Source organism: Chiloscyllium plagiosum, unplaced genomic scaffold (assembly GCF_037043375.1).
Source record: "Chiloscyllium plagiosum isolate Xiang-an unplaced genomic scaffold, Cpla_swu_hap1 HiC_scaffold_24, whole genome shotgun sequence".
NCBI lineage: Eukaryota > Metazoa > Chordata > Chondrichthyes > Orectolobiformes > Hemiscylliidae > Chiloscyllium > Chiloscyllium plagiosum.
This window is the reverse complement of record NW_028270162.1, coordinates 9,435,971-9,451,405: the sequence shown is the minus strand read 5'-3', so window position 1 is coordinate 9,451,405 and position 15,435 is coordinate 9,435,971. Positions and strand designations below refer to the sequence as shown.

General features: G+C 40.1%; 1 protein-coding gene across 10 annotated transcripts in view; it reads right to left on the bottom strand.

The window, feature by feature from the left end:
• Positions 1–15,435, bottom strand: part of arvcfb (ARVCF delta catenin family member b) — a 322,810-nt gene that overhangs the window by 170,722 nt on the left and 136,653 nt on the right. The window contains exon 3 of one of the 10 annotated variants that reach the window (XM_087999879.1): positions 6,430–6,528. The exons of 8 other annotated variants lie outside the window; for them this stretch is intronic. Coding sequence is in view for 1 of the 2 variants with exons in the window: in XM_043715412.2 (XP_043571347.2) it covers positions 731–736 (6 nt within the window). In the remaining variant the exon portion in view is untranslated. Of the gene's footprint in view, positions 1–730; positions 886–6,429; positions 6,529–15,435 lie in introns of those variants that run through there. One more of the 10 variants, XM_043715412.2, reaches the window with a different exon arrangement.

Genomic DNA, 15,435 nt, shown 5'->3' with positions numbered 1-15,435 from the left:
CTCCCATTTTTTGCAGTATAATGGTTGAACCATTGTCTTAATTTCTTCACATCGTCTAATGGGGCACTGACAAAACTAGTTCCCAGTTCAACATCTCTCTAGCATGTCTGATAATTTCATTCTATTCCTTCATAAATATGCTCAGACGAAATCTACATAGTCTTTCCATTCGCCAAAACTGTTCTCCTTAAGAACTAACCAATCACCCTTCAATAAGTCAACCTACGTGCATGCTTATGCTCGTGATCTGGGGAACTTGTGCCATACCTATGGATTGTTAATAAATTCTACACAATGGCAAACTGCCTTATTCTTCTCCAATCTCTTCTCTTGCCTGTACAACATATTTAACTTCTAATTTCATCAGGAACATTATGCATATCATTTCTCTGAACTGCATTTGGTTCGCAATCAATGCTGCTTCCTCTCAGCTGTTAAGCATCTCAGTTCACTTTTGGATAAGATGTGAGCAACAGGAGCAAGAAACCAACAGGAGCAATCGTTCATTCACACCACATTTCTTCAGTTATTCTTCAGGCAACTTGCAAGAGAAAGAAAAATTCAAAATTATACTCCTGGATTTATTTGATCATCCCTTAATTCCCATAACAGAGTTGCCTTCCGCCACATTTTGAAACAGGTCAGTCAACAATAGACAAATCCGAAATCTCTCAGTGAATTTCAATAGTATTAAATTCGAACAGCAGCAAAGTGTTTATTCCAATATTACCATCATTAACCTTCACAGGACAAAGTGCAGTAGACTCAGATTTTCAATTCCTCTCCCATCCGTTCTCAAACATATAGATATCTCAGATGTGCAGACAATTTTTTCTTATCCACACACAAGATAAAAAGGTTTGAACAAAGAACCACTTCTGAAACTCAGCCTATATCATGCCTTATGTCCACTATTTCATCAAGGGGAATACAGCAGACCTGTCAACTTCAGAAGCTATTAATGGCAATAACACACAGATCTAACATTTGGCAGTTTACCATTTATGGTAGCGTTGTGTCTCCTCACATCTAATGCTATGCCAATTATTTACAGACCCAAGAACAGATTCGTTCAGTGTTTGTTTAAAAACTCAGGAATGTTTCTGGATGAAGGATGGCCAGTGCTGTGAAACAGCACTATCCTGGCCATATTCACACCACTTAGTTTAGACAACCAAACAGGTTAATTTGTTAAAACAGCACTTCAAAGTCAGGATAACTGATATCAAGCTTTTTAATGCAATTTTCTTTCTAACTCAACGTTCACGTTTCTAGTTAACATTTTTGCCTTGACATACACATTTATACACAACAGGTCTCGACTACAGTCCAATCACTGCGATTGCTAGTGATTCTTCAAGAAATTAATTTGCATTGCAAACCTCGCTGAGAACCTGCTGGGTAGGAAGGGGTTGTGCAAGGAGTTACCTTAATTTGTATATACACAGGTGTTACATGGGTATTGGCATGTTGAAAATCTAGTCACCTGCCAGCAGCACTGTCACAGCGTCCCTTGATGAATACTGGGTGGTAAAAGGAAATTCGCCCAGGTTTTCAACTGTCACTTCCAACTCTAACACATAGAAATCTGGGGGCAACCACATGAAGAAACATAATTTAAGAGAGTGCTGCCTGAAACCAAATCTTTGGTCAAAGTCAAAATATTCAGAAGAAGGAGGGAAGCCAAAGTAGAGTGGGAAGCGAGGCAGGGATAATGGAACACTAACCTATATAGGAGGACTGCTGGATGGATACAAGGAGATAGAAATCATATTTCAACTAGTACAAAGCGCTGGTTAAAATACATTTTGAGAATTGCAAGCAAGTATGGCTACAATTGTATTTGTGCATAGATTCCAGATTGGATAGGCGGTATACCTTTAAGACAGATAGATAGTATTATGACATGGGATGAGAATCCAGTATGAAAATATACCCATATCTTCAGGAGCAGTCCTAATAGCAACTGCAAGTAGGCTATTAGGACTGCTCCATGTCGTCAGTAAACACAGAAGCCAGACTGTGTCCAAGTTGGAGATTTTAAAACCGCTTAGTCAGCCTTGCAGATAAACTTCAAGATATGCAGCTAAACCAGAACCCAGTCTTGATGATATATGTTACAAGAATTAACATATAAAATACAATCAGATCATAGCAAACTGACAGGAGTGTTTTACCCATAAATTAAATCATGTACTACATCTTAGGAAAGATGTGGAGTCAAAGTGTGGCTCTGGAAAAGCACAGCAGGTCAGGCAGCATCCGAGGAGCAGAAGAGTCGACGTTTGGGGCATAAGCCCTTCATCAGGAATGTACTTACTGGATTGAGGGAGTGAAACCCATAGATTCATCAGAATTATACCTGTACTCGAATGGTTACATTACAAGGGGAGATTATAAAATGTAAGACTGTGTTCCCTAGGATTTACATGATTAAGAGTTCAAAATTACAGGCATGATGATTCCCAGTTGATGTTATTAGTGCACATAACAAAATTAGAGATTTCGAAACAAGGATAACATCCAATCCAGTTAATCGCAGAATGCACTCTTTTACAGGAGTTATTCCAGAGAGAATTTCCTTACCTTTACATCTCGAGGGATTGACTTTACTGTGGCTCAATTCCCTATCTTGAGAGTCTCACAGCCTCTTTCTGGAGCCTTCATATGACAGAGTTCAGAGTTTCTTAGCTTCAAATAACACTTTCAACATTAATTGAGAAGCAGAGTGCCATAGCAAAAAAAACACAAAACACCTCAAATTTACATCCCTGAAGCACCTAAACCAACCGAATCAAACCATCTAACTCACAAGGTAGTGGAATTGAAAACCTTTGAACATCCAATAGACAGGGAACTCACGATTCACACCTGCATATAAAAAAGCTGTAGGGATATGAAGCTCCCTGGGGATTCCACTAAACTGTAGCAAGGGGGCCTAATGCTGGTTTCGTGTCAATTACTCCCGGCACAAGCAAAAACTGGAGAGTTTTCAAAATTAATTTGAAGAAACAAAGGGTGCGCAGTTTCAAAGAAAAAGACATTTATTTTTGAAACTAAGCACAACTACTTTGTGTCATTTAAATCTGTGTGCCCACTTAACACACAGACATCACAATAAGAGGTTGCAACATTGTAGGGTATGCATGCCTTCAGTGATACGTCAAACCAAGATCCTGACCTCAACAGGCAGATGCTAAGAATTCCATAGCATGGAGTGTCCAACACCTCCCTTAACCAGCACCACAAACTTGAACAGACTACCCACCTTCCATTCTCTGTAGGGCTTTGTTATGCATAAAATAGGTGCCAAATTTCCTCTCAGGATGATCATAGCACTTCTAAATTAATTGTATTTCTAAGAACTGTGACAATGCTATGGCCTTCGTCTTCATTTCTTATTTTCATCAAGATTTTGCAAATGAACACAGATGTTGAAACTGAGCACAGTTAAACTTAACTGCCAAATTGTTGAAGTGTAAATTCAAATGATCAAACTTAGCAAGCAATCCTTGTGCATTTTGAATCTTTTGTTTTAATTTCAAGTAGGCCAAAACAGGGAAAGATGTACAAGAACAATTAAATAATGACACTTGTGCATTTTTGTCCAAGTATGTAGTTTTAAGCAGTCAAATATTTCCAAGGTGGTTATAAATTGCAATTAATTCAAATGTTCAATGACTAAGAAAGTCAAATTTAAAATCAAATGATCATTCAACTGTGCAATATTCCTCCATTAACAAATATAGCCGTGCATGATTGTTCGATTGTCATTATACAAAGCACACACTGTTGCAATTCTTCACAGATACAGCAGTTGTTCATTTACACAGGTGGCTCAATTCAACAGCAGCGAATGCTAGACAAAAGCCAAAATTCCAATATGAGAACAGATGCTTGACAAAACATAAGTTTGGTTTCGAAAAGTATTCCAAAAAGTCTTTTTGATACCTGATTATATTTAGACAGTACATTTAGAGAGCTCAATCAAAATAGTTATGCAGACAGACTTAATATTGTTCACAAATCCGTGCAGTTAAATTGCCTCTGACTGTTGATTCATTTAAATTGAGCTCAAGTCAATCACTTTATACAGTACGTGACAACAAATAATGAAGTATTAAATAAATTGTGCTTTAATATTCCTGTTCATATGAAGCCAGGAACTAGCAAGCTCTGCATTTTGGCAGCAATTACAAGGTCAAAGATATAGAAATATTGTCCTTCCAAATGAAAATTAAAATCATTACAAAAGGTTAGGACTCCAAAGCCATTTGAAGCAATATCGAGCCATGCAAATCTAAACGTTTCACATTACTGAACTCATCAGAACCAGAGTTGTGCAAGGAGGATAGCCATGCAGCAGCCAGGAGACTAGCAGTTTAACAGAAGCTACGACAGGGAAATGTATCTTTGTCAGTTAACAAGTGGATTCAGCATACTTGTGACCTCCCTTTTCCCTACACAACATGCAAATCAAAAAATTAAAATTTGAAAGCAGTTGTGAGCTACTACATAAGGGAATGAAATACTCGAGACTGCAAACAGCCAACATAAGAATCCAACGCTTTCAACATCCACGTCGTCCCTACTTTAAAAGCAAGGGTCATTAGCTAATAATCAGGAATGAAACCTGTGGGTGGCTCTCCACTCCTAGGCCTTGATGCAAAACAAAATTACACAATCACCGCATCACTTTTCTTCCAAAGATAAGTTGGGTGGCACAGTGGCTCAGTGGTTAACACTGTTGCCTCACAGCGCCAGGGAGGCGGGTTCAATTCCCGCCTCGGGTAACCATCTGTGTGGAGTTTGCACATTCTCCCTGTGCCTGCGTGGGTTTCCTCTGGGTACTCTGCTTTCCTCCCACAGTCCGAAGATGTGTAGGTTAGGTGAATTGGCCATGCTAAATTGCCCGTAGTGTTAGGTGGATTAGTCAGGGGTAAAAGAAGAGGAATGGGTCTGGGTGAGTTGCTCTTCGGAGGGTCGTTGTGGACTTGTTGGGCCGAAGGGCCTGTTTCCACACTGTAGGGAATCTAGTCTAATTAAAACAAGTATGAATGAGCAGAGACTAAACTATCACCTCCACATCCATTCAGGTTACTGGCAGAACTTGCATATATATACTAGTGGCAGAATATTGCTCGGTTTCTTATGGCAAGTTGCTCATGTTAGACTGCAAGTAGACATGCTGCCAACAGCTCACCTACATAGACATTACACATTTGCAAGACTTAACAAGAGTCAAAGGACCACAAAGAAACAGGCTAAGATTACAGATTTGTACAATTCTACAATCTCCACCACTCACTGCACAAAATATTTCCAAACATCAGCAGGAAGATTAAGTCCCCAGGTTTATTTATTGCCCATCCCTAGCTGCCCTTGAGGTGGCAGCAGCGGTGAGCTGTCTTCCAGAGGCTCAAAGTTGAGCCACAACACTTAGGCTGGGACTTGTTCCAGTTTTCACAAAAACATTAACTTGGCCATGCCTGACAAGGTCCAAAAATTATACTTAGCCGCTGTGGGTGTAGCATTCCTTATTCTGATAATGTCCAACTGTTCAATACAATTACAAAGGAGGCCGAGGTGGAAGCAATACCAACGCGGACATTAACGTTGAACAGCATAGAATAATGCAACTGTTTAATTTTAAAGTTTCGCTTCCTACATGACACACTAGATTTTTAACTTTCCTGAGAATATGTTAACTGACTGTATACAATTGAATATAAAGTAGCTCGATTCAAAACAAAACAAATGAAACATTCCGCTATCACGAATCAGGAATTCGGCTCATGACATCATGCAACTAAAATCATAAAAATGAACAGATATTGCACAAGAGAAAGCACATCTTGTTTCATGTTATTAGATCTGCCTGAATATGTTTAACAGGAGGCCAAGAGACTAATTTCCATGAGTTGATTGGATAACATGCACTCCTCAGGACTGAATGCAACTTAAAATAAATCTTCTCATTTTTCCACAAAAACAGAGTCAGGGTCACAATCTCCTGAGCAGCATTGCATAATTGCACAAATATATATGACTTATGGAATTGTGTAGATTGCTAGTAGAAAGCAAATGTTTCTAATGACAGATTACAAAATAAATCACAAGGACAGTGCGCATTAGCATTTTGCCACACTTTTTAAAAATTGTGTAGTTCCATCAAATTGCTTGATGGATGCTTATCAAAAAAGTGTACTTTCAGTTTTGACCATCCACATCCCATACTAACTAATGCATCCGGTCGAAACTTAAAGTAAATATAAACTGTACTAATTACAATAGCAAAGAAAATTCACGATTTTATGACAGCTTTCAGAAAAGGCCAGCAGAGAGATATTTCTATGAAACATATCTGATTGCTGAAAACACCCATCTGGTTTACTCATGTCCTTTAGAGAAGAAAACTACCACACTTACCTGGAAAGGCCTACATGTGACTCCAGACCCACAGCAATGAGGTTGACTCTTAACTGCCCTCTGGGTAATAAATGTTGCTTAGCCAGTGACATCTTTATCCTGTGAATGAATAAAAAAACTCAACTTGCCTATTTGGCCTGTGACTCCAAATTAATTAACTACAAAGACAGATGAAGTCTTTGTTGTTCTTTCAACTCATGTAATTAATGGTGGTCTAAAATCATTCATGCTAATTTTACTCCCCAGTATCATATTGCCCTCTCCAAATTACTAAAAAGCAGCTTAAAATTAGCAATTATATCAACTCAAACTCTTCCATGTTCCCAAATTTAGCCTAATTTATTCCAAGACCAATTTTATCAGTTGATGTGAACACTCCATGCATCATCTGCTTGATAAGCAGCTTAGATAATTAACTGCCTTTTTTTTCAAGTGCAGGATGGTTTACAGTGATCTAAAAGAAAGCCCAAACTGAGCACTATTGTTCTTGTGCTGATTAATGAAATCTGTGTCAAGGTTACTTGTTGCAATTCCTGCTACAGGCAGTTTGTAATCTCTCTCTCAGATCATAACAAGTACAAGTAAAAAAAAGTGTTTATGAAAAACAACACTGATCCTGTAAAAAAAGGAAACTTGTCAAAAAAGCCTTTATAGTGGGGAAAAAAGTAACCTACAGAATGAAGCAAATTAAAGATTCCTGTACTTGAAAAAACGTGCCTCATTATAGCAAATACTATTTTTAAAACTCTTCAAACTGGCATGGTTTACTTATGTCATGTTTTGGCAAGACAAAATCACAAATATTTATCCTTGTTATGCAGCAGTTCAGCACTAAAAGCAAAATACTACTTCTGTGCTTCTGAGGCCAATTCAAGTCAGGTCTCAAGACTTGATTTTGTAGACTTTTTTTTTGCAGTTGGCCAACTTGGTGGTTAACACAAATGTGTTCACAACAGGACTTATTTTTTTCAAATGAACAAACAAGGTTACAGTTACAAAGATCTTAACATTAACCAATTTCAAACTGCCCATTACAAAGACTCGATCCCAGAAAACTATAACACTAATCTCAACTTTTTTAAATCTCCACTCAACTTATGGCTTTCCAGCTTATTTTACTTTTGACAATGGAGGCCATTTAAAAAAAAAATCCTTTCAGTCTGCTGGGATGAACCTCTCAAAACACTGATGGAGTAACCTTACTCGGATCCAGCAACCTGAAAACTTGGGCACAAGTTCTTCCAGCTTGGAATCTCCACATAGTGGAAACAATTTCTATTCAGGTGAATGATTCCTTTCAACTGACATGATTCCCCTTCTGGGAGAAACTATCCTACTTTCTGAACTGAACTTGGGCTCTTCTGAAAAATCTGAAATTTCTGTTCTGAAATCAAAGCTAAACTAATTGCCTTAATGTGGTCACTTTGCCCATCATAAATCCAATAGTATAAAAGCAGTCATATGCTTCTTGGAATGGACGTATTTAGGTCATTGCTCTGGATTGATTTTCTGATCTTTAAATGCAACAGCACAGAACTCATCCACAATTATCCAGCTCCACTTTGAAATCAAAATTCAAAAATGTAATATATATTACATGTTTCATCTCAATTTTTCTAAGAGATAGACATAATCATACATCAGATGAATTTATTGCTAACATTCTTTCCTCAGGACTTGAAGTACAAAATTATGAAGTTGCCCAGCAGACAGCTTCACAGATCAATCTAATAGACAAGTTAACAAATCAAGCATTTCCAAAGAAATTTCATTGCTTCTTGCAACAGTAACAGATACAGCAACCTCAAAATCCCTCTGACTTCAAGAACTCAATGCAACAGGAAACCATGCAAGTGTTATGTAATATTGAAGACTCAGGTTAAACTAATGAAGCCTGGGAGAAATGATGCTGTATTTGAATTGTAAACTTCAAGCTGACAATGTTCCAACAAAAGGTTAAGATGCATTATGCTCTTCTCATATTTCATGCCTTTAATAGAGTGATATGTACTTCTTTGAGGAGAAAGTGAGGTCTGCAGATGCTGGAGATCAGAGCTGAAAATGTGTTGCTGGAAAAGCGCAGCAGGTCAGGCAGCATCCAGGGAACAGGAGAATCGACGTTTCGGGCATAAGCCCTTCTTCAGGGCATAAGCCATTCCTGAAGAAGGGCTTATGCCCGAAACGTCGATTCTCCTATTCCCTGGATGCTGCCTGACCTGCTGCGCTGATATGTACTTCTTGTCAGATGTGGGAGTTTAAGGTTTACTGCAATAAGTGCTGTTGGCTGTGAATCTTATCGGATTGAATGGATTGGTTGAAGAGACAGTTGGAAGCAATGAGGAATTTGCAACAGCAACAGTATGTGATGGATGGCAGTTATAGGAAGGGGGGGGGGGGGGGGGGGGGGGGGGGGGGGGAGTCTCACATAGATGGGTTAACTCCAGGAGAGGAGAGAGAGGTAGACACCGAGGGCAGGAGTCTTTTGTGGATATACCCATTTCAAACAGGTATGCTGTTTTAGAAAAGGTAGGGGGTGATGAATTCTCAGGGGAATGTAGCATGAACAACCAAGTTTCTGGTATTGAGACTGGCTCTAATGCAATGAGGGGTACGTCAGCTTCCAAGAGATCAATTGTGTTGTTAGGGGATTCTGTAGTCAGAGGTACAGACAGACCAGCCACCAGAGAAAAAGCAAAATGGTGTGTTGCTTCCATGGTGCCAGCATCAAAGATGTTTCAGAGAGGGTGCAGAATGTTCTCACGGGGGAGAGGGGACAGCAAGAGGTCATTGTACACATTGGAACCAACGACATAGGAAGGGAAAAGGTTGAGATTCTGAAGGAAGATTACAGAGAGAGTTAGGTAGAAATTTAAAAAGGACGTCCTCAAGATTACTCCCGATGCTATGAGCTAGTGAGGGTAGGATGAGTAACACATGGCTGAGGAGCTAGTGTATGGGAGAAGGATTCACATTTTTGGATCATTGGAGTCTCTTTTGGGGTAGAAGGATGGATTGTACTTAAATTAGAAGGGGACAAATATACTGGCAGGGAGATTTGCTAGAGCTGCTCGGGAGGATTCAAACGAGTAAGGTAGGGGGGTGAGACCCAGAGATATAGTGAGGAAAGAGATCAATCTGAGACTGGTACAGTTGAGAACAGAAACGAGTCCAACAGTCAGGGCAGGCAGGGACAAGGTAGGACTACTAAATTAAACTGCATTTATTTCAATGCAAGGTGCCGAACAGGAAAGGCAGATGAACTCAGGGGATGGTTAGGAACATGGGACTGGGATATCATAGCAATTACAGAAACATGGCTCAGGGATGGGCAGGACTGGCAGCTTAATGTTCCAGGATACAAATGCTACAGGAAGGATAGAAAGGGAGGCAAGAGAGAAGGAGGTTGGTATTTATGATAAGGGATAGCATTACAGCTGTGCTGAGGGAGGATATTCTCGGAAATACATCCAGGGAAGTTATTTGGGTGGAGCTGAGAAATAAGGAGAAAGTGAGGTCTGCAGATGCTGGAGATCAAAGTTGAAACTATTGCTGGAACAGCACAGCAGGTCAGGCAGCATCCAGGGAACAGGCATCCTGTTCCCTGGATGCTGCCTGACCTGCTGTGCTGTTCCAGCAATAAAGTTTCGAGCTGAGAAATAAGAAAGGGGTGATCACCTTATTGGGACTGTATTATAGACCCCCTAACAGTCAGAGGGAAATTGAGAAACAAACTTGTAAGGAGATCTCAGCTGTCTGTATGAATAATAGGGTGGTTATGGTAGGGGATTTTAAAAACTTTCCAAACATCAACTGGGACTGCCATAGTGTTAAGGGTTTAGATGGAGAGGAATTTCTTAAGTGTGTACGACAATTTTCTGATTTAGTATGTGGATGTACTTACTACAGAAGGTGCAAAACTTGATCTACGCTTGGGAAATAAGGCAGGGCAGGTGACTGAGGTGTCAGTGGGGCAGCACTTTGGGGCCAGTGACCATAGTTCTATTAGAGTTAAAATAGGTGATAGAAAAGGATAGACCAGTTCTAAAAGTTGAAGTTCTACATTGGAGAAAGGCCAATTTTGATGGTGTTAGGCAAGAACTTTTGAAAGCTGACTGGGGGCAGATATTCGCAGGTAAAGGGACGGCTGGAAAATGGGAAGCCTTCAGAAATGAGATAACGAGAATCCAGAGAAGTATATTCCTGTTAGGGTGAAAGGAAAGGCTGGTAAGTAAAGGGATGACTAAAGAAATTGAGGGTTTGGTTAAGAGGAGGAAGCAAGCATATATCAGGTATAGACAGGATAGATCGAGTGAATTCTTAGAAGAGTATAAAGGAAGTAGGAGCATACTTAAGAGGGAAATCAGGAGGGCAAAAAGGGGACATAATTATATATGCCAAAGTTATCTCAAGGAGAATCCAAACAGTTTTTACAAATACATGAAGGACACAAGGGTAACTGGGGAGAGAATAGGGCCCCTCAAAGATCAGCAAGGTGGCCTTTGTGTGGAGCCGCAGAAAATGAGGAGATACTAAATGAGTATTTTGCATTAGTATTTACTGTGGAAAAGGATACGGAAGACATAGACTGTCGGGAAATAGATGGTGACATCTTGCAAAATGTCCAGATTACTGAGAAGGAAGTGATGGATGTCTTGAAACAGGTAAAGGTGGATAAATCCCCAGGACTTCATCAGGTGTACCCTAGAACTCTGTGGGAAGCGAGAGAAGTGATTGCTGGGCCTCTTGCGGAGATATTTGTATCATCGATAGTCACAGGTGAGGTGCCGGAAGACTGGAGGCTGGCTAACGTGGTGCCACTGTTCAAGAAGGGTGGTAAGGACAAGCCAGGGAACTATAAACCAGTGAGCCTGACATCGGTGATGGGCAAGTTGTTGGAGGGAATCCTGAGGGACAGGATGTACATGTATTTGGAAAGGCAAGAACTGATTAAGGATAGTCAACATGGCTTTGTGTATGGGAAATCATGACTCACAAACTTGATTGAGTTTTTTGAGGAAGTAACAAAGAAGATTGATGAGGGCAGAGCGGTAGATGTGATCTATATGGACTTCAGTAAGGTGTTCAACAAAGTTCCCCATGTGAGACTAATTAGCAAGGTTAGATCTCACGGAATACAGGGAGAACTCGCCATTTGGATACAGAACTGGCTCAAAGGTAGAAGACAGAGGGTGGTAGTGGTGGAGGGCTGTTTTTCAGACTGGAGGCCTGTGACCAGTGAAGTACCACAAGGATCGGTGCTGGGTCCTCTACTTTTTGTCATTTACATAAATGATTTGGATGTGAGCATAACAGGTACAGTTAGTAAGTTTGCAAATGACACCAAAATTGGAGGTGAAGTGGACAGCGAAGAGGGTTACCTCACATTACAACAGGATCTGGACCAGATGGACCAATGGGCTGAGAAGTGGCAGATGGTGTTTAATTCAGATAAATGTGAGGTGCTGCATTTTGGGAAAGCAAATCTTAGCAGGACTTATACACTTAATAGTAAGGTCCTAGGGAGTGTTGTTGAACAAAGAGACCTTGGAGTACATGTTCATAGCTCCTTGAAAGTGGAGTCACAGGTAGATGAAGGAGGCGTTTGGTATGCTTTCCTTTATTGGTCAGAGTATTAAGTACAGGAGTTGGGAGGTCATGTTGCGGCTGTACAGGACATTGCTTAGGCCACTGTTGGAATATTGCATACAATTCTGGTCTCCTTCCTATCGGAAAGATGTTGTGAAACTTGAAAGGATTCAGAAAAGATTTACAAGGATGTTGCCAGGGTTGGGAGGATTTGAGTTATAGGGAGAGGCTGAACAGGCTGGGGTTGTTTTCCTTGGAGCTAAGGAGACTGAAGAGTGACCTTTGAGGTTTACAAAATTATGAGGGGCTTGGATAGGATAAATAGACAAAGTCTTTTCCCTGGGGTCAGGGAGTCCAGAACTAGAGGGCATAAGTTTTGGTTGAGAGGGGAAAGATATAAAAGAGACCTAAGGGGCAACTTTTTCATGCAGAGGGTGGGTACGTGTTTGGAATGAGCTGCCAGAGGAAGTGGTGGAGGCTGGTACAATTGCAACATTTAAGAGGCATTTGGATGGGTATATGAATTGGAAGGGTTTGGAGAGATATGGGCCGGGTGCTGTCACGGAGGACTAGATTAGGTTGACATATCTGGTTGGACCAAAGGGTCTGTTTCCATGCTGTACATCTCTATGACTCTATGAATCTATAACTATTTTGGCTCAAAAGGTAACCAACAGTGATTTGTTCCGGAGTAAAACATCTTAAATGGTCAGTTCTGTTTGCTAACATGGCCAAATATGATACTTGATTATATGCCTTAAAAAAAGGGGGCTAGAAGAGCACAACTACATTAGGTGACAGGTTATCTTCAACATGCAGGCAGCCTTTGACAAAGTATGACATCAAGGAGCCCTAGCAAAACTGGAATCAACAAGAATTTGAAAAAGAATTCCATTGCTGGCAGTTATATTGAGCAAAAAGGATGATGGTTATAGTTCTTGGAGATCAATCACCTCAGCTCCAAGACACCAGTTCCATTCATGGCAACAAGTGCCATGAAATGATCATCTCCAGCAAGATGGAATATAACAACTGCCCTTTGACATTCAGTGCATTACCATTGTTAAACCCCTTTAATTAGCATGCAGGTCACCATTGACCAGAAAATGAACTGGACAAACCATATAAATACTGTGGCGACATGAGTCGGTCAGAGATTGGTAATTCTGAATGAAGTACTCATTCTTCCCAACTCCTAAGCGCCCATCTACAAGACACAAGTGGAATGTGATGGAATGCTTCCCACTTGCCTGGATGATTGCAGCTCCAATAGTACTCAAGTTTGACACCATCCAGGAAAAAGCAGTTTGCTTGATTGACATGACATCAAACATTTGTTTCTTCCAACACTCACTCACAGTGGGTACAATTTAAAGTACGTTCTATAACTTAACCAAGGGCTCTCCAACAGCACCTTCTAAATCTCCAACCACTTTGTCCAACCCAGTCCAACATCAGCACCTCCACATCAATTCTAACAAGTCAGTGAAGCACATATCTCTTGTCTTGGTAAGAAAAAGCCTTTTTTTTTTTAAAAAAAAAAAAATCCTTTTCACATATACATTTAAAACTGTTCCACTCTGTTTCAAGAACAATTATTTTCAGCTTAATTATCTAAATTTCATAACCCAGCATGTGCTTCACTGAAATCAACAGAATTTGAACAGAATACATTTCTAGCATTCACTGGTATATAGATGTGGTCAATCCAACTGAAGATTCTCTACAACACTATTACACTTGGGATACAATTAAGACATTCACCAAAGGCCAAGCATTTTGCACAGAATCAAAAGGGGTCACTTTTTCAGGTACCAATGCACCAACCTAAAAAACTTCAAGTATTACATCATCTAGTGTCACAAAGTTAAATCCAAGTTGGACAGAAAAGTGACAGCACAGTGCTGAATCCTGCTGCTCCTCTACATCTAATTATACAACTGTAAAAAATAAAAGTATCAGTAGTAAGCTTATTTAATGCAGCCCTTGGTTTTATGATCTTCAATTACAAACCAGGGCTACAATAATTCCATACAAAAAAAAATACAAGACGCTTTATCCAAATCAATACACAAATCCTCAAACAGCTTGACTTCATTCAAGATTGGAATAGTGGTGAGAAAATCAACTCAATAGAAAGAAATCATGAAGCCACTTTTTACTTAAAGAAACCACCTTTAATTTAGGATAAACTATGAAAACAGCTAAGTATTAACTACAAAATCTGCTTTCCTGACAAAAACATCAGGTGGTTAAAATATGGACAGTTGAGTCAAAATTCTCTTTTCACCAAGGGCGCACCATTTTACTGCTCCGAGATTAACCTTCAGCATAAAAATGGTTTTCATGCACAAAAATGGTTTTCATGCACACAGCCCAATTCACCTCAACCCACCCTCAAATCATCTATTCCACCACTGTTAAACTGTCAGCTAGGTACTCTCCACCCAGTACTGGATGAGCAGAAATACTCCAATTAAATATTGAGAAGGTCAAAATGCCATTCTTAGCTACCAACTCTAAAACCAGTGTAAAAATTGAAAACAAAAACAGGCACCCTATTGAGTCAGAAAGGTTAGCCATGGGCAGAGTGAATGGCAGAACAGGCTCAAAGGGTCAAATGGCATACTCCTGCTCCTATTTTTTGTTTCTATATTTGCATTCTGTGATGTTGTGTTTGATGCAGAGATAGGTTTTCAACTTTATGTTCATAAGGCCACGAGGATCACCTATTTCTAATTCTCTAACACCAACCATCATATCTATCTCATCTTAGATGCTGCCAAAATGTTTGTTTATGCCTTCAAAATCTCAGAACTCAACTATTCCAATAAACTCTCCTAACTAGTGTCCTACATACCATTTCCCACAAACTTGAAACATGCAAACCTGTCTTAGCTTGCACAAAGCCTTGATACCTGATATTGATGCTGGCTGATCTACGCTGGCTCCTGATCGACCAACAACTTCATTTTAAAGTTTACATCTTTATTTTGAAATCTCTCCATGGCTTTAACACTGCCCCTTCTAATGTATTTCAGTTAAATAATCTTCTGGTATCTGCGCTCCTCAAATTCACACTTTCTGTGCATGCGATCTTAATTTATCCACTACTGGTGGCTGTATCTTCAGTCACCTGGATTACTGACCCTCTACTTGGTTGTCCCCTTTGAAATAACTCGTGGCTCAGTGGTTAGCACTGCTGCCTCACAACCCCAGGGTCCCAGGTTCGATTCCGGTCCCAGGTTCGATTCCAGCCTCAGGCGACTGTGTGGAGTTTGCACATTCTCCCAGTGTCTGTGTCAGTTTCCTCCCACAGTCCAAAGATGTGCAGGTCAGGTGAACTGGCCATGCGAAATTGTCCATGGTGTTAGGTGCATTAGTCAGTGGGAAATGAGTCTGGGTGGGTGACTCTTCGGA